The 23,511-nt window shown below is 35.2% G+C and overlaps 1 protein-coding gene across 5 annotated transcripts in view; it reads left to right on the top strand.

The window, feature by feature from the left end:
• Positions 1 to 23,511, top strand: part of LOC150107176 (uncharacterized) — a 163,567-nt gene that overhangs the window by 61,152 nt on the left and 78,904 nt on the right. For 4 of the 5 annotated variants that reach the window (XM_090391708.1, XM_090391710.1, XM_090391711.1 and 1 more), the window contains one exon: positions 17,393 to 17,585. In XM_090391708.1, the coding sequence (XP_090247834.1) occupies positions 17,393 to 17,585 (193 nt within the window). Of the gene's footprint in view, positions 1 to 9,153; positions 9,246 to 17,392; positions 17,586 to 23,511 lie in introns of those variants that run through there. The other variant, XM_090391712.1, reaches the window with a different exon arrangement.

Here is a 23,511-nt window from a genome sequence, read left to right as displayed (position 1 = left end):
CAACAGAAAAAGGCTCTGCTGTTACCTCTCCACATAACGCTGAGTTTGTGCCTGTTAACTTTCTGCTTTTTAAAGACTAGGATTTTCAGAGTCGTTAATCTGTCTTTCATTGGCTTCTCTCCTGGCAATGCCATTTCCTCTTTAGTGATGAATGTTCTTTTAGGCATTTTCTTCCAGGAAAGTTCAGTTTCATCGCAGTTGAAAACTTGTTCTGGTCTGTAAGCTTCTGATTCCATCAGTTTCTGAAATTCCTTCACAAACCTTTCAGCAGCTTCTTTGTCAGCACTAGCACCTTCTCCATGTCTAACAACAATAAGAATACCGGTTCTATTCTTGAATTTCTCAAACCATTCATTGCTAGCTTTAAACTCTTTGCCGATGTCTTTGCTTCTGCTAATGGATGGCAAGTTCTGCGAAAGATTTTTGTAAATAGTTTGAGCTTGTAAACAAATCATGTTTTGAGATACACTATCTCCTCTCAGTTGCATGTCATTAATCCAGACAAGTAGTAAAATATCTATTTCTTCCATAACCTTATTTCTTTGAGATGACACGACAGATACTCCTTTGTCCACATCCAGTTCCTTATAAAAATCTGCTTTCTTGACAGTTGTAGCTATGGTAGATTTGGACAAGTCATACTGCTTGCACAGATCACTTTGCCTGATTCCTTTCTCATATTTTTCTGCAATCTCTTTCTTAATTTCTATTATGATTTTCTTCTTTTCTTCTTTCTTAGTTTTCTTTGGCCCCATGTTGAAAATAATACGCTGATCAGTGAAATAACGCTTATCTGGTAGATTATTCAGAAAATAAAAGTGAAGCTACAATAAAACACGTCACTTATAAAAAGAAATACATACAGTACACATAATAAATACAAACCTAAAAAAATGTTCACGAAGTGTATTGTTTGTTTACACAAATGCCGAAATAGATACACAAAAAAAGCAAATACGTGCAGCATTTGTTGTATTTTAGATAAATACGACGTAATAACAACAATCGTTACACTAGAGACGGTTCAGCACACGCTCAGCTAAACGTGCATACATATATGCTGTACTCTGCATTAAGTCTGTTTCTAGTACTAGGGGAAAAAGTTAAAAAAAAAAAAAAGTATAATGTAAACAAACTTTAGTTCATTTGAAAAGAAAAGCATCATGGTTCGTATCTAGAGGTCAAAATGGGACATGAAAAAAGTTCGTAAGTCGAGGTACCACTGTGTATATATATATATATATATATATGTACATACATATACACACACACATAGAGCATAGTACTCTTGATTTCATGCTATTCTATATAGACAATTAGAGATATGCTTCATCTGGTTCCACTTGTTTTTCCTGACCATGTTGTCTCACTAGTTTCTGTATCCCACTGGAGTACAGAAACTGTTGTTGATCTGTATGTCATATGAACTCATAAAAGAAATTTTCTACCAACAATGTATGATGTATATAGACTCTTGGAGTTCTTCATAGGCCGTATGATATCTTGCTTTCAATCTACATCCAGTACACTAGAAATTATAGCAATTATTTTATTAAATAAAGAGATGTTTATTTGTGATAGCCCAAGCCACATTGGAGACAGGGCTGCTAGATTAATTTGGATCTTCTCCAATTACTGTTTGTCAGTTGCATGTACAGCCTAAGACAGTTAATAAAAGCAACATGTGATTTATCAATGGCAGCGATTAATGTAGGAAGAAGTAACAAATCAAGGACATAATCAAGTCACAGAGTAGGTATGGATGTCTGTGAGTGTCTTTAGGTAGTAGATGAATTTTAACTTTAGCTGAAGTTGCTTGAAAAAAGTCCAGTGTTTAATCTGGAGTTTCTGGAGGTTTCAAATAATCTAACCCTTATCCTACTCACGGTACTGATGTAGTATACATTTACAATGTTTTGCGGAGGGTATTTTTTTTAAATTTTTTTTTTTTTATGTTGAGCCCATAAATTGGGTATATTTGTATACAAAGAAAGTCTATGTAGTGACTAAAGAAACGGTGTGTAAGATGACGGACCTATGCAGATTGTTTCATACTGAGGACTGATGATCCATTTATCTGTGAGAACTATAACACTTGTACTGTTTGTGATATTGTTGTGGAGTGCTGCCTTTTTATTCAAGAATGGCATTTATCATTTTTCTACTCTGGTTGAGTGATTAAGTGATATACGCTCATGAAGATTCTTTGATGCAGAGAGGTGCATGCAGTTTTTATCTTTTTACAGAAAACTGATTTATAATTACATCTAGCAATATATAATTTTTGCCTGCATACTGAACTCTTAGTTTCTATCTTTTGCTTGCTGAATATTTTCTTTTCTTTTTTTTAACACATTTTTACACAAAACTGCTTGGACTTTAGATTATGGTATGTCTTCAATTGCCTATGTGCCAGTAAAACCCAAAGCAACTAATAAAGCAGTTATCCAAGAGTGGTATTATATTATATTTGTGGTGAGGAAAAAAGAGTTAGTAAGAAATTATAGAATTTGTCAAAAATACAGATTAATGCATAATCTGAAAAATTTTTGACTTGATTCTTTTTTTTTTTTTTGTTTTTTAAATAACAGATTTTTAAGCATACGAGGGGGTACCCAAAAATAAACGGAATGCGAACTTGGCCACTTGCATTTTCTAGTTATGGATGATGCAGCTAGTCATTGTGAGTGTGCAGTTTTTTGCACCAGTCTGGCAAATGGCATCATCCTGTGTGAATGGTTTGTTGTTCTGGCTACTTTTTTTTGTTAGTGTTTTCAAACAAGTTTGGCAATTTTGTGATGGCTGACCACAAGGAACAGAGAGTGTGCTTGAAATTTAGTTTTCTTTTGGGTAAAACCAACTTAAATTATTGTTATGCTTCAGCAAGCCTTTAAGGATAGCGCTTTAGGTAAAATGAGATGTACGCATGGTTTTCCCATTTCAAAAATGGAGACATATCGGTCGAAGACCAACCATGATCTGGCCGACCTTTGACAGGCAGAAATGATGAAAACATCAAAGATTTGCAAGAAAATCAATGAAGATCATCGAAATATCATTTAACAAGTTTCTGAAGAGACGAGTTTGTCATGGAGTTCATGCTAGCAAATTTTAATAGAAGATTTGCGAATGAAACGTGAGTCTGTAAATTTGTGGCTTGTTTGCTCACAGAGGATAAAAAAAAAATCATGTGAATGTTTGCTGTGATTTTGAGGAAGCAAGTTCTTAATGACCAGAATTTTCTTTCAAAAGTTGTGACCAGGGACGAGTCTTGGTGCTGCAGTTATGATCCAGAAACCAAACAAGCATCAATCCTTTGGAAACATGCAAATTCACCAAGTCCCAAGAAGGCACATCAAGTTCAATTAACCATCAAGACAATGTTGATTTTTTGGATGTGAATGGAATTGAACACAAAGAATTTGTTCCTCCTGGACAGATAGTACATCAACATTCTTATCTCATCATTTTGAGAAGACTGCATGATATTGTGTGATGAAAACATCCAAAAATGTGAAGTAGCAGAGATTGGTTGCTGCACCATGACAATGCCCCATCCCACATAGCCCTTGTCTTTCCAACGGTTGTTGATGAAAAACAACATGCCGATTGTTCCCCACCCCTTACTCTCCCAATTTCTCTCCATGTGACTTTTTTTTATTCCCATGGATAAAGAAAACCATGAAAGGGTAGTGATTCATTGATGTGGATGATGTGAAAGAATTGCTGGAGGCGATTCCAGTTGTAAACATTATTCCAGTTGAACAGTTCCAGAACTGTTTCCAGCAGTGGAAAAAATGTTGGGACAAGTGTATTGACTCACATGGAGGGTACTTTGAAGAAGACTATAATATAGTATTATAAACTTTAATACAATATATTTTTTTAAATAATTCCGCTTATTTTTGGGTATCCCCTCCTATGTTATTCCAATGCAAATCCCATTTAACAAGTTATCAGTTCATAGGCCTGTGTTATCCATTATTAATGCTCAATGGATATGAAATAATCAAAAAGAACAAAATTTAGTGTACATATTTTTGGGAAAATTTTAACCTCTTAACTAATTTTCTGAGAGAAAGTTAACTAAAAAATACTTGCTTTTTGTTTTGTTTTGTATATTGTACCTTAGTGATCCTTGTTTTAAAAAAACAAAATTCCTGTTAGCAGGTTTATTATTACTTTATTGTATTTATAAATGAATTATTTGCCTATAAGCAGTATGCTTAAGTTATCTTGAGAGAATACAAAAATAACTTTTACTGAGTATACAAATACAACAGATTTTTTCACTGTAAACCTTTTTGGGGAATTGGCTTCTTTTACTGCTCCCCCCCTCTCTATTCTTCTTTTGCAACTTTCTGTGCTTCTAGCTCTATAAGCTTTTCATCTGAGAGTTCTCTTCCATCAACTGCTCTGCATCTTCATTATCAACTTCCAACTGCAGCTCTTTAACTAGCAGCATTATTTTGTCACCAACTTTGACTCATTTTACTTGTAGACTTTTTATTCATTAAAACTGAATGTTTCTCTGACATTGTTGTCTTTATGGGGACAGAATGGCTGTTGGAAATGTTTAAGTGTTTTGTTTGTGTTAAATATCTTCAGGAAGATATTTAACAGCTTCCTGAAGATGCTAACAGCATCTTCAGGAACTAGTGATGCCAGAAATTCTCTATTTGTTGATCACATCACCAACTGTTGATTTTGGAGGCTCCAGTTAAGTGGCAATGGCACATATGGACATGCCACCAATGTGACAGCTCACAATGACTAAGTTTACTTCGTGTTGCCATACTACCTGTATTCAACTGCTACAATGAAATACTGCTTCCTACTATCTGTACACCAGTTTTTATGTTATTAACAAACCTGGAATGTTCCATAACTTCAAATAACAGGGGTGTCCGAACAATTATTGGTAGATAGTGTATTTTACATATTTTATTATCGCTTGCCATCAGTGTGTGTGGTAGTAATGCCTTGTCTTTATTATATACTGTTTATATGTATATCCATCCCTGAAGACAACCTCAGCACTTGAAATCAATATATTGAGGAATAAACTTCATTTACTCATAAAATGTTTATCTCCTGACATGAATTTCACACACCATTTAACTAAAGAAGCAGATAAAGAAATTTTCTTTAGTATGGCTGTATGTATGTGTTTTCAGATGGGAGATGAATTTATCACCAGTGTGAAACCACTCTTTTGCTTATTGGAAACTTGAAGTGGCTTGAAAAATATTGAAAAATAGTCAAAAGATTGAAATCAGTCTGTTGTTTCTAAAGCCGGGTTTCTGAAGTATTTAATCCATACCCCATGCATGGTACTAATGTATGATAGGTTTATGACCTTTTGTTGATAGGATTCACTTTAAAAAAAAAAAATTTTAAAAAGACAAAACATGTTTAGAACATTCCCAGTTAATGTATTGCTCTAAAATACAAACATCAGTGATATATGAGACTATATGTATATTCTCCTTCAAAAACATCAAACAGTATTGATTAATAAATATTGTCATTCAGGACCTCTATAAAGTCTTAGCTCGTTATGGGAGGTCTGTGACTTGCTGAACCAGTCTGTAACACCATTCCTTAAACTTATTCATTGTTTGTACACTTATCACCCTTCTCAGGCAATGCATTCCATGATCCTACCATTCTATATGCTTATTATGCTCTTACTACTTCCTTTTGCAACTCCCAGGGAATGGTGGCTTCTTGTATTTATCCCTTCCTTTCATTCTACCATATGAAAAATCTTCACATGCCAATCCACTAAATATCTCTCAACATCTTGAATGTGCTAACGCCTTCGTCATCTATCCACTAGCCAATATCATGTTTCTTATCTGCCTGTACAGCCATGTTAAAGGCTTCTTCAAATTCTGTGACCAGATCTGAACACAGATATAATCCAGATGTTATCTGATCAAGGTTTTATACAATGGAACTACTACTGTCTTATCTCTGCCAGTCTATATTTTTCTCATTACTGTTGCAGTCCTCTGGATTATCTTCACAACTTGCAGTATGCCCTCTGAACTTCAATATTCTATCTACCGTCGCTCCACGATTCCTTATTCACATTCTTTTGAAGAACTACATTGGTAGTATTGTTAATAATAACCCTTCAAACCTTCACATCATCTGCAGAAAACTGAATATCCCCCTCCCTTTAATCCACTTACATATTATTGACTATTATTATTAATAATATCTGCCCTCCATGGAGTCAGAGACTCATTGTGAGAGGTACACACTTTCACATACAGTGCTCATCCAACTTACACTGATTCAATGTGTCTACATTCACAACACACTCAGGCAATGTATTCCATTCACCAACCACTCTCCATGTAAAGAGCCTGCTGCTCACCCCCCTCTTCATGTAGTTCCAGGGATGGCCTCTTGTTCTATCCCCTTCTCCTATTCACAGAATAGGAGAGGGGGATAGAACATTCAGTCTTAGTACTGAACCCCCCCTGTCCACTTGTAATCTTCCCCATTGTCTGATTCCTCCCCTCCCTTATGATAACTTTTTTTTTTTTTGCACTTTGCCAAATCGATTTGTCTAAACATTTTTTGCTCATCACCTTCTATATATATATCCTAGCTCATAGCAACATCCCACTCAATATCCTCTTCAGTCCATATCTACCTCATGCTATACACTCTCAGCCAGTATAATATCCCTCCTGATTCTCTACTCTGAGAAGGCACAGCTCATCACCTTCATAAGTAACACTCTGCCACTCTGTTTACCCTCCTCTTGCCAAAATATGCAGTACGTTTTAATTTCTACTCTTGTTAGGACATCCTTCTCTGTTAACCAAATTTTGATGATACCAATAATCTTCACAGAGACTGAGTGAATCCATGCCCCAAACTCATTTCCTTTATTCCTAATGCACCTGGTATTTGCATATCGAAAAGCTAGTGCATTGTTAGTATTTCCATAACTATTATTACTCTGTACAGACTGTACTCAGCTCTACAACAATACTATATATACACTAAACAGTACACATACTCGAGTTACCAGGGATGGTAACTTTTTTCTTTTCTTTTAAAAAGACAAGCCTTATAAACTCAAGGAGCTATACAAGCTCATACAGAGCAGACTTACAAGCTTGCCTACCATGGAACTTGAACCCGTGACCTGGTGATTGGAGAGTGGATGTGCTATCCACTCAGCTAACCAGACTGGCAGTTCCCATCCCTGGTAACTGTAGTTTGTTTCTCTGCTTTCTCGCATACACTTATCCAGAAAATAACAACCTCTTCAAGTGCTGGCATCTTTCCATATTCATACACAGTTCATCTTGTATATAGCTCCTTCTGTCATCAGGCACCTTCCAGCATCTATGTATATGCATATCTCTTTCTATACATTCTTGCTCTCATCTCATCTCATTTGTTATCACTGCTCTTTTCCTCAACTCTACATTATCATACCTAGGCAACACACACTCAGAATCTTCCCTTTTATGCTATTCTGCTGCGTAATCCATAAAATCAATCTTAAAACTCTTGCTACTTGATTTGCGCATTATGATTTCATGAACATTTTCTCTTTGCTTCATTGGCAGGTTTATCATTCTTCTAGGCAGGCACCTCTCTAATACTGCTGACCTCCACACATCACACTTCTCACAACTCTGCTTATTCATTTATGGCATCCCTAACTGTCATTTTCTCTCTCTCTCTCTCTTTTCCTCTTTCCTCTCACCTCTTTCTCCCTCTCTCTTTCTCCCTCTTTCTCCCACATTCCTCCTGTTATCTCACCTTGTTTTCCTTGCAGCAGTTAACCTCTCAAAAAATCTTCCTTCCCCATGTGAGGCTTGAACTTACAATCTCAGCATAATTCAAAGTCCTGTGCACTAACCAGCTGCACCACTAGGGAACTTATAATTACATAATTCAATTCCAAAATCCTGAATCTTCATGAATGTGACATAATTTTACAACAAAATTTGAGTGTCATATATTTGAGTGTGCTTAATCATAATGGAGGCACTTAGAAGCCAAGGGGTACAAATCACAAAAACTTACATTTTAGAAAATTGAAGTGAAAGTTTAGTAAGTCCAGATAATTCCAAGTAGCTTATAAGTCAATTATTATGTGGCTTCCTTATCCGTGCTTATGTCTACTTGTCCAGAAAAACTGAGCTCATAATAGTGCAATCGGCGATTTGTTTATAAGAAGTTTCATTTGTACACTCTTCCTCCTTGGCTCCCAAGCATATTGCTTTAGGCTACTAAAATAAAGGAGATAAATATAGGTTAAAACCTTTATTTTATTAGCATAAACATTTAATGATAGCCATTACAGAAAATTGAAAAAAAAAAACGACACCAAGAATTAAGTTAAAATGTGCCTTGTTAAAAGTCTTTAAGTGCCTTTCTGAACTCATCTTCACTCAGAAGAGAAGAAAAAGAACGATATTATTAAGCATGGCATGAGCAGAAAACATTATTATTAAATAAGTACATGAAAGAAAAGGCACAAATAGTTCTTAAGAGGTTGCCTCTTTTGGATTTTGCTCTGCACATGCAGTTTGTGCTGGAGAATAGTCTTCCACAGAAATGCCTCTTTTTTTCTTTTTGTTCATAAATATCTGTCCAAAGAGTCCAGTTTTTATGAAAAATTGGACTCCTACATTCTGCATGTGCAGAAAGAAAAAAAAAAGCAACGGAGGCTCCCTCTTAAGGCATGAACTGAATGTACAGTACTGAATCACTTTCATAAATATGAACAGGTTTGTTGTCATTGTAAGTACCTCAGTTACAGTTCTGTTTTCGGGACTATCAAAGTGATGAAGATTTTTAAAGAAGCTATAATGAATAGTCAATACATAGTGGAGAAGTTCATGCATCTTCTTGTATATTAGGTACTTCAGCTTTGGTCTCTCATTGTTGTAGACTAGAAGAGGGAGAGGTACAAAGTTCCTTCCTGCACAAGGTGCCTTCATATTATGATATATGAAATCTTCCATGTCTTCATTGATTCTTTCTATAAAACAGGGTAAATGTGATGTACTTTTTAAAATGAACTGCATTTTACACACACCATTTACAGCATTTTGCAGAGTAGCTTTTTCTGAATCGTAACAATTTCTCTTATATTAGGGTCACCATAATCTATGATTGGAAGCTTGTTACATGAGGCCTGTGAAAGCTAAGATTAAAGCAAGTATTAAAGATGTGCATATAAAAGTTTTCCTTTGCTAGAGGTACATTTCTTTTAGACAGAATTCTTATATAGAGTGTGCATCTGTATTATGTCAAGATTTGTATCCACATATCAATGGTTAGGGGTTTTTCAACCTTGAGTAGTGGCTACTTTATTTTGATAAAGAATTTATATGCTCCTTTATGAAGTTAATTTTTTTGTTCTGAAGCTTTGTTACCTTTTTCTTTATACTCTTTTTTTTTCTTTTGGAGACACATCTGACTGTGAAGTACACATTTCCTTATTGATAACAATAGTGATCAGTTTATTGCTTAAATAAAGAATAATCAGTAAGAATTCTGGACACGGAAGTGATGTGGAAGAGCAGGAGAGATTGAAGAGGTGGTTATGAATGAGGAAGTAAGTGGCATAAATATGGAAAAATGAGAGAATGGGTGTGCAAAGTGAACAGGAAAACGGGGAGGCTCGGGGTGGACAGGGGTACACAGTGTGAGAAAGATGGTACTCAAAGAGGATGTGAGAGCATGTGTAGACAGGAAAGGAATGTGATGACCTGGGATCAAGAGGAAACAGTTGGAATTGAAAAGGGTTCTAAAATGAATAAGTAGAAAGGGAAATGGCCCCAGTTGAGCATGGAGAGATCACATTGAATGAGTGGTATCGGTGGAACTAGCTGTAGATCCAGGAATGAGCTGTTGTGTTTATATACAAATGCTAGAAGTGTAAAAAACAAGGCAGATGAAATGGTTGCACTAATTGAGTCTGTTCACCCCAAAATTGTTGGACTAAGTGAGACACGGTTAGATGAGGATGACATCCTGACAGGAATAGAGATGGAAGGGTATGATGTGTTTCGTGAAGATAGAAGGGGTAAAAAGGGAGGGGGAGTGCTATTGATGATAGAGAAAGAGTTATGTCCATACAAAGTAGAGAAGCAAGAGGGAAATAGTGCCAGTGGTTTTGAGGCAGTATGGTGTGAGATAGAGGTGAATGGATTCAAATACTTGGTTGGATGTTGTTATAGACCAGGTAATGTGGATGTTGGTGATAATGAAATGTATAATCAAATTAACCAAGTAAATAAGAAAAGGGTGATCATTATGGGCGATTTTAATTATGACAATATAGACTGGAATGATCAGATAGCAACTGGAAGTAAAGAAAATGAGTTTCTTGAGTTTTTGAGGGATAACTACCTCAGACAGTATGTAACAGAGGTAACAGAGGGCACATGAGGATTGAGGGGCTTGGATTTGGTCATCTCATCAGAGGATGTAATTATAAATGAGGTGTCAAATCATCCACCAATTGGTGAGAGTGACCATGAGGTGATTACCTGGGTGGTTGCTAGCAATGTGAGGACCTCTGTGAGAAAAGGGTATATGTGGAACTATAGAGGGGGGGGGTGATTTTGAAGAGCTCAGGAGACAGCTTGTGGGTGTAGCATGGAATGAGGAGTAAGCTGGAAAAGAGATCAATGCAGGTTGGGGGATTTTCAAAAACTATCTAGTAGATGCAATGTCAAATGCATTCCAAGGGTGAGGAGGTTAAATAAGGTAGGTGTGAAATGGATGAATAAAGAGATTAAGCATGCGATACAGAGAAAAAGGGCATTATGGAGGCAGCATAAGAAAAGTGGAAATAACCAATTCCATGAGGACTACAAAGACAAGGCAAGGCAGGTGACTTGGCTGGCGAGGGTAGCTAAAGAGAGGTATGAACAGCAGTTAGCTAATGAAGCCAAAAATAATCCTAAGGAGTTCTTTAGATATGTAGCCAGCAAAAGAAAGAATGATTATGGAAGGATGACATTGATTGGAGAAAATAGTATAAAGACAGCTGTTGCAGAATGTGTGGTGGAGATTCTTAATGAGCAGGTCATAAAGGTCTTTCAATCTTGTGAATGTGACTTCATGGAGAGATTGAGAGCAGTTGATGATGGAGAAGAGAGACTGACTGTAAGTGTGCAAGAGGTATATGGGGAGTTGAGCAAACTAGATGTAAATAATGCTGTGGGACTTAATAATATATCACCACGTATTCTGAAGGAATGTGCCAGGGAGTTGATGCCAGTCTTGACATATTTTTTTTTGATACGAGTCTTGCACTGGGTCAAGTTCCTAAGGAGTGGAAGGAGGGCAAGATTGTGCCACTTCATAAAGGAGGTGATTGAACTCAAGCATCAAACTATAGGCCTATCTGTGTGTCAGGTGTTGTAGTTAAGTTGTTGGAGAAGCTTGTGAGAACTAGGATTCAGAATTGGATTGACAACAATGGTATTATTTTTATGGAAAGCATGGATTTACTAAAGGGAGGTCATGTTTTAGTTATCTACTTACTTATTACAATAAGGTGAGTGCTTCCATGGACAGAGGAGAAGGATACACAGTAATATACTTAGATTTTGCAAAGGCTTTTGATAGAATACCGCATGATAAATTGATAGTCAAACTAGAGTGGATGGGGGTTGGATATTAGATTGATGCATTGGATTGGAGACTGGCTATCTGATAGGTATCAACAAGTTGTGTATCGGGGAGTGATATCCAGGAAAAGGAAAGTTACTAGTGGTGTACCTCAGGGAGTCTGTTTTAGGGCCATTGCTTTTTAACTTGTATGTTAATGATATTGGTGAAGATTTGGATGGAGATATTCAGTTGTTTGCAGATGATGCAAAATTGGGATGAACCATGAAGAATAGAGATGTTGTGGCCTTACAAGAAGACTTGAATAAATTGAGTGATTGTGCACGGGAATGGGGATGTGAGTTCAATGTTGCAAAATGTAAGGTTTTAAAATTTGGAAAACAAAGATGGGATGCAGAATTTATGCCTGGTGAGGATATATTGTCGGAGGTCGGAGAAATAAGAGATCTGGGGGTGATAGTGGATAAGGATCTGAAATTTAGGGGACACATAGCCATAATTGTGAAGACAACACAAAGGCTTCTGGGAATGATGCAGAGGACACTGACATGTAGAAGTAGGGAGATTCTTGTTCCGTTGTATAAGGCTTTGATTAGGACACACATGGACTATTGTGCCCAGATTTGGTCACCGGGTTTTCAGAAGGATGAAGAGATGTTGGAAAGGGTCCAAAGGAGACTGACTGAGGTAGTTTCTGACCTCTGGAATGTCGAGTATGAGGAAAGATTGGGAAGATGTAATTTGCAGAGTCTGGTAGACAGGAGGAAGAGGGGGAGATATGATAGAGACCTACAAGTTGGTAAGGGGTTGTTATAGGATCAATGCTGGAGAAGTTCTACAGAAAATAGTGGGAGATCTGGGGGAGAACCAGAGGTCATCCCTGGAAACTGTATAAAGAGGGTGTGAGTGGGGGAGTGAGAGGCAGGTTTTTTTCGTGCAGAGTTGTAAATGATTGGAACGTCTTGCCTGAGAGTGTGGTGTCTGCAAGGAGTTTGAATGTGTTCAAGGCACGGTATGATGAGCTGTGTGTGTGATAAAAGGACCTTCCAGACGAGTCTTTGACTCCATGAGGTCTTGAGTAATAATAACAACAACATTGTCATTAGATCTGTACCTGCATTTGTGATCGTCCTTCCCATCTCTTTTCTATTCATGAACTTTTTTCTTCCTGTCCACATGCTTTCCCTTTCATTTCTTGCACACCTTCCTTTCTTTCACTAACTCTTAACTTCTTTTACCAGCTTGTGCCACAGGAGCTTCCTTCACTGCAGGTTCAGCAATACCAGCTTCTTGCTCAGGCCCATGAGTGGTAAATTCATTAAAATTCTGAAACAATGAATGAAATAAGTCCTATAGGTAGGCCTAAGCATGAGCTGCTGTAGACAGATTCTCCAAATAGATGAGCACTAAGCTTAATGCCTACAAAGTCCTAATACAATTTTTTTGATTAAACTTGAAAAAATAACCAACATTACAAAGAACAGTAACCTGAGTTACTCTCTTAATATGAACTCACAGGATTATATTAGTCTGTTTAATTATTTGTTTGTTAACATAATATATACAGTTTGAGATGTTTCCAACAGGCTTATTTTACTATACAGAACAAGCCAAATAGAAAATAAAGTAGCTAAGGAGTTGTACTTACCATCGAGGTTGAAGTTAAGCTTGGAATTTTCATCTCCTAAATCAGACATCTTGCAAGATGTCTCAGTATTAATGAATAATTTACATAATACATTTATAAAACTATAAAAACAGCATAAAAAAAAAAGCAATGAGCACATTACATCACATACAACCACCAAGAAACAACCTAAAAACACACTATTCTATAGACAGTTCTCTCATTTGGTGACAAATGAATACAAGTGCAACATACCTGTTGACCTCCACATAAAGGAGCTGATTTCTTTAGTGTTTTTTCTGTGCTCTGCTAGATAACAGCACCTATAGAACTCAGTTATACCTCTTTGCCACCACATTGTCTATCATGTTAGCTACCCATTTTTGCAATTAATTTGATTTTTTCAAAATGTCACTTGCATTCCTTACCTTTTAAGTGCCTCAATCGATTTCTGCTTTTTGCAGAGTATTACAAAATAAATTACACGATAACCACAGTAATTAATTTTAATGAAATGAATGCAACAGCTACCTTTTTAAAGAAGCTTTTTTCTCTTATTATTAGATGTCTCTTTTTGAAGTCAGTATTTTACTGCATTAAGAGGATCATGTATCACAAGCAGCCTGTTAAACCAATGTTGATTTCTGTTTCTATATGAAAGATCAGTCACATGTCTTGAGATTATAATGTGATATTAGGTACTTTGCATATTTTCTTAAGGTGTTTTCCACAGCAGTGGCAATAATGGTGAATGTAAAAAGAAAAAAACTTTATATTTTCTTTTAAATTTGCATACTATAATAATGCATGCTTTACTTTTATGGGTGCACAATGTATGCATACTCAGCATACTTCATACTCACTTAAAAATGATTGGCACAATAAATGGGGGAAATAGCAGTGTAGAATTTTAGAGGAAAGCAAAAATTATAAATGTATCTGCAGAAAGAGAACTAATTATTGAAGGAAAAGTTATTTTTAATTAAATTAATGGAAATTGTCCTGGGGAAATTCCAGTAGATTTTAATCAAATTATAATGGACATGGTACAGATTTCATACTTAAAAAGAAATCATAATTAAAAATATAATTAAATTTAATAAAAGTTTCTGTGTAAAATTTTTTCACCATTTTTTAATGAAACAACATTACTAATTTGAGGTTATTCAGGGATCAACTTTTTAAATCTGTTTCCTTAATTCTGGTAGTAAACAATGCTATGTTAACTTTTGTAGACATTTTTAAATTCACAATAAGACTCTGTAGAAATTTGTGGCTCAAAATACCTTTTGGGTCTCCATTTGCAATTAATTTTATAATTTACTTAGCGTTTATGTTTAATTTTGAATATTAATCATAGTGTAAAGTTTAATTTTATGTTTATTTTATAATACTGGTCGTAATACTATGTACACTATCTGGTTTTAGTTTGATTAAAGAATTGCTAATGTTAACCTTAGTGAAATAAGTTTAATATATGTTTTTTATCTGGCATAGAACTCAATTATACCTCTTTTTTTTTTTTTTTTTTTTTCTTATTCGGTTTTTATTGCAGGTGACATGCATTTGTTGTCTTATTAAAATTTGATCAGTCATTCCTAATTTAACTATATTCCTATATCAAGTAATCTTGGGAACAAATGAGTGTGAATAACCACCTATTGCCAGATGTAAGATTTTCACTTTTGGCTGTATGGTTTGAAAGGCAAAAGACCTAAGAATGATGGCAGACTTATTAGCAGTGAATATTGTACCATAAAAGAGGAAACTGTATGACTGTTTTCATGTGCGTGCGTGCGTGAGCGTGCATGTGCAGATTTTGCTATGTCAATTTCAAAGAGGGATAAAAGGATATGTGTGGAAGTTTGGAACAATGGTTCATGACTTTTTGATCTCCCCAGAACTCTCTAGTGACTCTTTTAAAAAGTTTACTGCATTCCCCATTTCTGTATTTTGCATCTAGCATATGCCAAATTACTTCTTTCATTGGAAATAACATTAAAAGTGTAGAGCAAGAGGGTTTATTAGTAGTGCAATTCTGTGGCATAAAATCGTTTTATCTTTTACATACACTCCTGACAAAATGTTCAGGTGTATTTATATATGATGTTTTGAAAAAAAAAAAAAAAATCTTGTGGCACCACTGGTCTAGAGAAACCAGAATGATACACCTAGAGTACTCGATCTCAGTTATGTGAAAATAAAACAAGGAATGTAAACTACAATCTCTGTAATTTGCATGTTACAATCTTTGTAACTTATTGCCAAGATCCTTGTTTGGACCTTGGCAATAAATTACAGATCTTGGTAGCAGGAAAAGAATATGGTAGTGCTTATAAGAAGGCATCAGGTAGTATGAGAGAAAGGGTAGAGCAAGGAGTATCTCTAGAAGTTCATTAAAGGAGTTAAGCAAGACAATAGGAAATTGGTATCTTTTGTGGAGCTTGGTAGGTGGGAATGTGTGCTGAATGAATTCAAAGTGATGTATGATCATGCACACTGGTATTTAAAGTGATATTATTAGATATTACAGATATAGTAATTTTTCTTAAACTAATAGCAATAAAAACAAGGATAGTAGTTGTTTCACATGGTGCTTGGTAGGGGGACTTGTGAAATTGAATAAATTTATTTGATATATGAGTAGGCAATGACCGATAGTGGATCTTTCTACATTGATACCAACACAAAATTGATCCACAAAAACTAGAGGGGGGGGGTCATCAGCATCCTCAAACAAGGAGCCCTAAGCAATTTGCTCCGATGAACAGGTGCTGAAGAATGAGCATGAAATTATCAGCCAAACCTTTATAAAGAATGGCTTCACACAAAAAAAAAAAAAGTTAACAAGATCTTCCACAATAATGTCATATGTAAGGTAAAAAAGATTACAAAAATGCCATACCATGCATTAGGAAAATATCAGAAAAAATGCGCTACATAAATAGAATATTAAGGCAACATTCAAACCTCTTGCAAAATCCAGAAGTATACTTAGCTCATCCAAAGATTCCTTCCTTACCTCGCCCAACCAGGGATTTACAAAATTCATTGCAATTACAATTTACCCTATATAGAGAAAATAGGATGCACAATTCCAATAAGAAAGGACAAACACAGGTCACATTAAATTCCTTCTCTATGGCAAAATAGGCCTATCCAACTATGCACATCAAACTTGTCATAGAATTACTGGAAAGGTGCCAAGTCCCTACATTGCACCAAAACCTGGTTTGAAAGAACATTCAAGGAAAGCTTGTGGGATACTGATTTAACATCCTAATCTCAACAAGAATGATGGATTAGTAATTCCAGTAGTCTAGGATAGTGGCCTTTCCCTTAATAGTATTATACATGTCTGCAAGGAGATGTGCTTTGCATTAGGGGAGATACTAAGGCAAGTGATCAGAACTTACTCCACCTTTACCACGAGTTGTCCCAGTCCTGAAAATACTTCAGGCGCAAACTTTGTTTGCTTACACTTGGATAAAGGATTAAACCAAATATATAACTGGTATCTAGAGACCCATCTGCAACCTATATAGCATCAAGAAGAACATGATGGCAGAATCCTAACACAAGAAAATCTAAAGACTGTAGAGGTGAATGTGATGTAGTTCCACTTTTTTTTTTAATCCTCTTTATATTATTATACTTATTATATATACATCTTTATTTTATTATTTATTTTTTAATCAGAGGTCAGGCTAGTGGAAACAAGTTAACAAGCAGTTATACTTTAGCTTATGTGTAATGTCATGTAGCTTGTGTCTTCTTGATATAGAGGTTGAAACATTGAGTATTATTTTCTTAATCATAAGTCAAGTAATTGCTACGTGTGTTTTTGTCTCCACGAATTCTACACTACGAATGCTGACCACCATATAACTTTAAAAGAAAGAATTCTGTATTTATAGATAACTGTGTAGGTCTAATAATAATAATAATATAAATATCTTGATATGTCAGCATTATTAACAGACAGTAATATTTCTAACTTCTAGATAAATATACTTTTAAATTGCTACTTAAATTTTAATGTACATATAAGAAATGAAGTATATATATATATATATATATATAATATGTAACATAGAAGTTTGGTAATCTTTTCACAATATTTCTTTGTGCCAGGTTTCTTCCTACGTTATGTCAATGCATCATGGAGGAAGCAGTTTATCACCTCTATCATTTATGACTAATCTACCTTTAATGCTAAGAGGTGGTGCACATCTTATTAGACTCTCAAAATCTCCACCTGATTCCTCTTCTGTTATAAGCAAGGTGAAAGTTGAAGCAGGTGACAGTAAACCTGCCTGTGCAAGAGGTAATATATGAAACCTCATTTTTTAAATAAAAGTAGGCCTACAATTAATAACACAGTTCAAAATGCTGTTAATTTGGTCTTGATATGAAGTTCAGTTTGATTGTACCACGTGAAGTACATTTTGTTTGTGTGTGTGTGTGGAGGGGAAAGAGGTTAGAAAAACTATGAAATTCTTATATTTAATACAGTTGTGTGTCTTCATAAATCATCTAAGTAATATATTCCCCTTTCAACAACACCCAGGAATGTTACACATATTTTTTCCTCCATTAGTCCTAGAATGGTAAGCTTGCATTAGTATCCACGTTAAAGGCAAACATTCATCAAAATTGCTGATGAAGAATTTTATTTAAAAGGAACAGAATACATTATTTTTTCACGAATTCCATTTATCATTATTATTAAAGTATGTCATCATAAAAAAATGTTTATAAGTTTGTAACAGTTTATAAACATAAATTGTTGATGATCAATTTTTTGACATTGGGAACAAATTCATCATTTGTTCTGCAGCATCATTGTTATACTAGATGCAGTAAGTGGTAGAGATATTCAAGAATTAAAATTCTTGAAATGTTTTCTAGATCATCGTATTGTTTATGATTGAAATTTAGTTGAGGTTTAACAACACTTGAGACTTCTAAAGCTATTATTATTGTGTGACACCTCCAAGCATTAATAGAGCTTGTAAGCTGAAAACTTATGGTAAACATTTGTAATAATGACAATAATGCTTACACTTTGAAGCCACTAGAGAGAGAAAGAAAAAAAACATTTTGTGCAATAACTAAATACTGTTTATGGATGCTAGGAGTTTCAACTAAAAATAAAAAAATAATTACTGGGAAATCTCCAAGATATCTGAAGACTCATCATCGGGTGGCTCACACTAACCATCATTCACACAATTCATATCACACTTCAGCATAAAGCATAATCCAGAAACAATTATGTCACCATAACATAAACTCATTCACTGACAAAGCACTTATCATTTCAAGTGATCTATTCCACTCCTCCACCATTCCAAGCAAAAAAAGCTATCCCTTTGCTAAGTATTACACCTTTGCTAAGTATATTTCTACATAACTTAGAGAGGTGACCCTTTGCTCTCGCTCTCATGTCATGCATCAAAATTCTTCATCTATTTCATAAAAACCATAATATAATAAATTTAGTTTAATCCTTTATCCTTCATAATCCTTCATAAAAAACCCCTTTAATGCTTCTATTATATTCTCTCTTTTCTATCTATCAACTAATCTTTGTAACTACAAACTTTCAGTTGGCTTTCATGGGAAACATCCCAGACCAGTCATCGTTTTGGTTGCTTTCCTCTGAATCTTACGCTTCAACATCCCCAGGAATTTTTAATTTTTATGAATATTTACCACTCTAGTGTTAATATATTATGTCACCAGGAAATCCTTTTCTATGATTTCTTTTAATCCAACTTAGTTTTTTTTTTTTTTTTTTTTTTTTTTTTTTTAATGCTAGATCCTCTGGATGAATCATAATCCAGAAACAATTTTATCTGCTTTAGTTTTTTATATATTTTTTTATGAAAGACTTTGGTGATAATAGTTTTAGCATTAATATTCATGCCATATTGTTTATTGTTGAACCAAATTTCTTTTATCAAAAAGATTCTATTTCCCTGTTGTTGTAAATTAAGCTTTCCTAATGGCATACATAAAAATATTTAAAATACTATTAAATAGTTTGTTTTGGGGAATAATATAAATAAAACTCACTTACTGTATTTTACCTGTCAGTTGACATTAAATTTCTATTCACTGTGTTCAGATTTTTGAATACCTAATTGAAAGTTTTATTTGAGATATTAATTTCATTTATATCACTTAAATTTGGATAGTACATGCAAAATTGTTTTGCAGACATCTGCAATATTTATAAAGGACTCAAGTTTATTTCTGCTTGATTTCTAAAATTTGGTCATTACAAAAGAAACTGTGGTGAAAAGATGGGAAAATAAGATTTGGTGATATCTTTCTACACGTTTATAGGTTTTGTTTAGTAAAATTTCTAAAAATTATGGATATGGGTCATGTTTGCTTTAAGCTAATTGTTATGCATTTTCATTTCAACTGACACTGAAGACATCCGATTTACACCATTGATGTCCCTACATCAGAGGCATAGCTAGGGAGGAGCAGAGGAGCCGGTCTGTCCCGGGCAGAACTTTGAACCTTTTTGAACTTTTGCAGTTAATTTTAAAATACAGTCTCGAGAACTCATTTCCAAATATTGTAATACTACTGCGAATTTTCCTCACAATTGCTGTAAGTGTTGCTAGTTGTGAGAGGAGTTTTTCTAAATAAAATAGATTAAGAATTACCTACATTATTATGAAATAGACTTCGGCAATGTCATCGATTTTGCTAACAGAAAAGCAAAAAAAATAACATTTTAGAATGTTGAAATTAAAGTTTTACTTCAAAAATAAACATAGTGTTTTATTTCACTATACGTCATTTTGACTTTTTTTTAGTATTTTTGGTGTGTATTGAGAGGGGCGGCAAACCCAGGGACCACTCCGGGCAGCAAAAGCTCTAGCTACACCACTGCCTTGCATATAGTGATTTGCACATTGCATGTGTGTGTGTTTGGGGGGGGGGGGATGAATATGCTGCTATTGTCTTCTGACACTAACATAACTGACTTCATTCATATCTACAGAAAGATAACTAACCTCACAGATACACATTTTTGACAGTCTGTAATTTGTATTAAGATTAGCTGGAATTAAGATTGGTGGCAGAAAAATAAATTTAAAACATGCAGATGATACCACCTTCATAGCAGACATTAAGGAAGAACTGGAGCAGTTGATTCTATGGGTTAAGAGGGAAAATAACAAATCTGGGCTTAATTTAAACATCAGCAAAACAAAAGTGATGGCTTCTGGCAATTTAGATGAATTTATATACGAGGGTGGGTCGGAAAAGTTCTCGTCCTAACAATTGAAAAATGAATTTATAATTTCAAAATTATTTTTATTTTTCAACATAATTGTATTAGTCTTTAAGCTAATTGTTATGCATTTTCATTTCAACTGACACTGAAGACATCCGATTTACACCATTGATGTCCCTACATCAGAGGCATAGCTAGGGAGGAGCAGAGGAGCCGGTCTGTCCCGGGCAGAACTTTGAACCTTTTTGAACTTTTGCAGTTAATTTTAAAATACAGTCTCGAGAACTCATTTCCAAATATTGTAATACTACTGCGAATTACTGCGCTGGAATAAATGTATTAGTCCTTAAGACTAATACATTTATTCCAGCGATGCTCCAGCGCCATCATCCCGTCCCTCTAGTGGTTCTCAGTAAGATCTGCAAAATACCTCTCTACAGCTGCAATCACCTCTTGATTCGAAGAAAAATGCTGACCAGCGAGGAAGAGTTTTAGTTTTGGAAGAGATAGAAGTCAGAGGAAGCTAAATCTGGGGAATAGGGTGGATGTGCCAACAATTCATAGTACAGATCCTGTAATTTTCTCATTGCCAAAACACCTTTGTGGGCAGATGCATTGCCCTAATGACAAATGATTTTTTTTTTTTTCTGCAACCAGGTCTTTTTTCACAAATTTTTTTTGTCTAATCTGGTTAAAAGATTGGAATAATATTCCCCGGTTATTGTTTTCCCCCTTTCAAGATAATTAATAAACAAAATGCCTTTAGCATCCCAAAATACCGATGCTTTGACCTTTCCTGCTGATGGAACTAACTTTGTCTTTTTTGGCGCTGAACAAGTGGCTTCTGTCCACTGTTTTGACTTCTGTTTCGATTCTGAAGTGTAATGGTGAATCCAAGTCTCATCCATAGTAATAAATCAACACACAAAATCAATTTTATTCTTGTTAAAATGCGAGTGTGTTTTTAATCTGCTGTGAGCAAGCGTAGTACACATCTTGTGCAAAGCTTTTTCATTTGCAATTCTTCATGCAAAATATATCCTACATGTTCTTTTGAAATGCCTATAGTCTCAGCAATTTCATGCACTTTGACTCGCCAGTCATCCAATACCATATCGTGCACTTGCTTAATGATTTCTGGTGTTGTTACACTTTTTGGACGTCCTTCACATGGATCATCTTCAAGACTGGTATGGCCACGTTTAAACTCGGTAGCTCATTTCTTAATTGTCGAAAATGAAGGAGAAGAGTGCCCATAAACTTTTCTGAACTTCGAATGAATTTCTTTTGCAAAGAATTTTATAATGCACGATACTCAATTTTATCCATTTCAAGGGATATAGACAACATTTTTGCTTCAGACAGTTGTATAAACAAACTACATGATAGATCGACTTGCAATTTCACATGGATTGCTTATGACAGATGGACCAGCTTAGAAAAAAAAAAAAATCTTGCCGATAGTGTTGTCATCTATGGTCGAGTCTGAGATCTTTTCACACAACCCTTGTAATGGAGGGAGATAAAATAGATCTCGTTGAAAGTTATGATTTACCTGGGTCCAGAATCAGAAATGATTGTAAATGCAAAGATGAAATTAAAAGGATAGTAATGGGCGAAAAACTATGCCAAACCTGACAAAAATTATGAAAGATAGAGGTGTGAGTAAGGCCATGAAAGTTAGAATTGTCAAAGCAATGGTATTTCCAGTAACGATGTAATAATGTGAAAGATGGATTATCAAAAAGAATGATAGAAAGCAAGTTGATTTATTTGTATTATGAGCTTAGAAGAAACTCTTGCAGTCCAAGGAATTCTTAATAATGACCAATACGAAGGTTTTAGAGAGAGTATACAGATAGAATACTCCTTGGAGGCAATGATTGCTAAACAGAAGTTGATGTACTTTGAACAATTTATGAGTAGATGAATCATTGGAAAAGACAGTTATGTTGGGGAAGAATGAGGCATTAGAAGAAGACTGCAAAAGAGTTGGATGGATAACATAAAAGAACTTACCAACTTGAACTTACAATTGCTGAAAGAAAGAAAGGACAAGAACCTTCGTTCACATCACCAAGAGTTGAAAACGATTGGATGGCACATAACAACAAAGTTTTTTTTTTTTTTACTAAGGAAATTACAACGTCACTAGGATATACATTAAAATAAATTTTAATATACTTCAGTATTTCGGCAATGTAACGTTGCCATTTTCAAGAAACTTAAGAACAAGACACGTGCATGCAGGCACAACAAACAGTAAATGAGGAAGAAGCAGGAAGCTATTATTTCTCCTAAAGTCCTGATGGTGTCCTCTAGCGGGCAATATTGGTATTCTTGGGCGATTGGGCTGAAGGTCTTCTGATGTAGGTTTCCCAAATTTGAGGCAGTCTCATATTTGTTGAGGTTCGGACTGTTTCTTAGGGCTGAAGCTAATTCCATGAAAAGCCTTTCATACTTGTATTTACTACGGTGTACTATCATGGCTTTCTTCCACCATATTCTATGACAGGTATCCAGTGCATGGTCAGTAAGATCAGAGTGGCTGTACTGGTGAAACCGAATGTAGTCCTTGTGTTCTGAAATTCTGATATTGGCTGTTTGGCCAAAGTAGGACAGCTTACAATTGCAAGGGATCTGATATACACCAGGTAGGTCTGGGGGGGGGGGGAAGGGAGGTTGGTCTTTAGTAGAGCAGATAAGGGATACCAATTTTTTATATGGTCTGTAACAAGAAGTTAAGTCATGTTTTTTTAGGATTTTTGTAATTTTTTCCAAGGTGCCCCAGATATAGGGTATGGTGATGGATTTAGAGTAATCCTTGTTGTGAGGGGGGGGGGGTTGTGGTTTACTGGTTTCAATATTTTTTGGATTTTTTTTGGGGGGGGGTAGCCATTGGCTGAAAAAGTGTTGAGAATGTGGTTTAGTTCTGTGGTTAGGGAATTGTCATTTGAACAGATAAGTTTAGCCCTGTTGTGTAGTGTCT

Source organism: Typopeltis vanoorti, chromosome 4, assembly GCF_054136105.1.
Source record: "Typopeltis vanoorti isolate ZY-2024b chromosome 4, IOZ_Tvanoo_1.0, whole genome shotgun sequence".
Lineage (NCBI taxonomy): Eukaryota > Metazoa > Arthropoda > Arachnida > Uropygi > Thelyphonidae > Typopeltis > Typopeltis vanoorti.
Note: the sequence above shows the minus strand (reverse complement) of the source record. Positions and strands in the feature narration are given on the sequence as shown.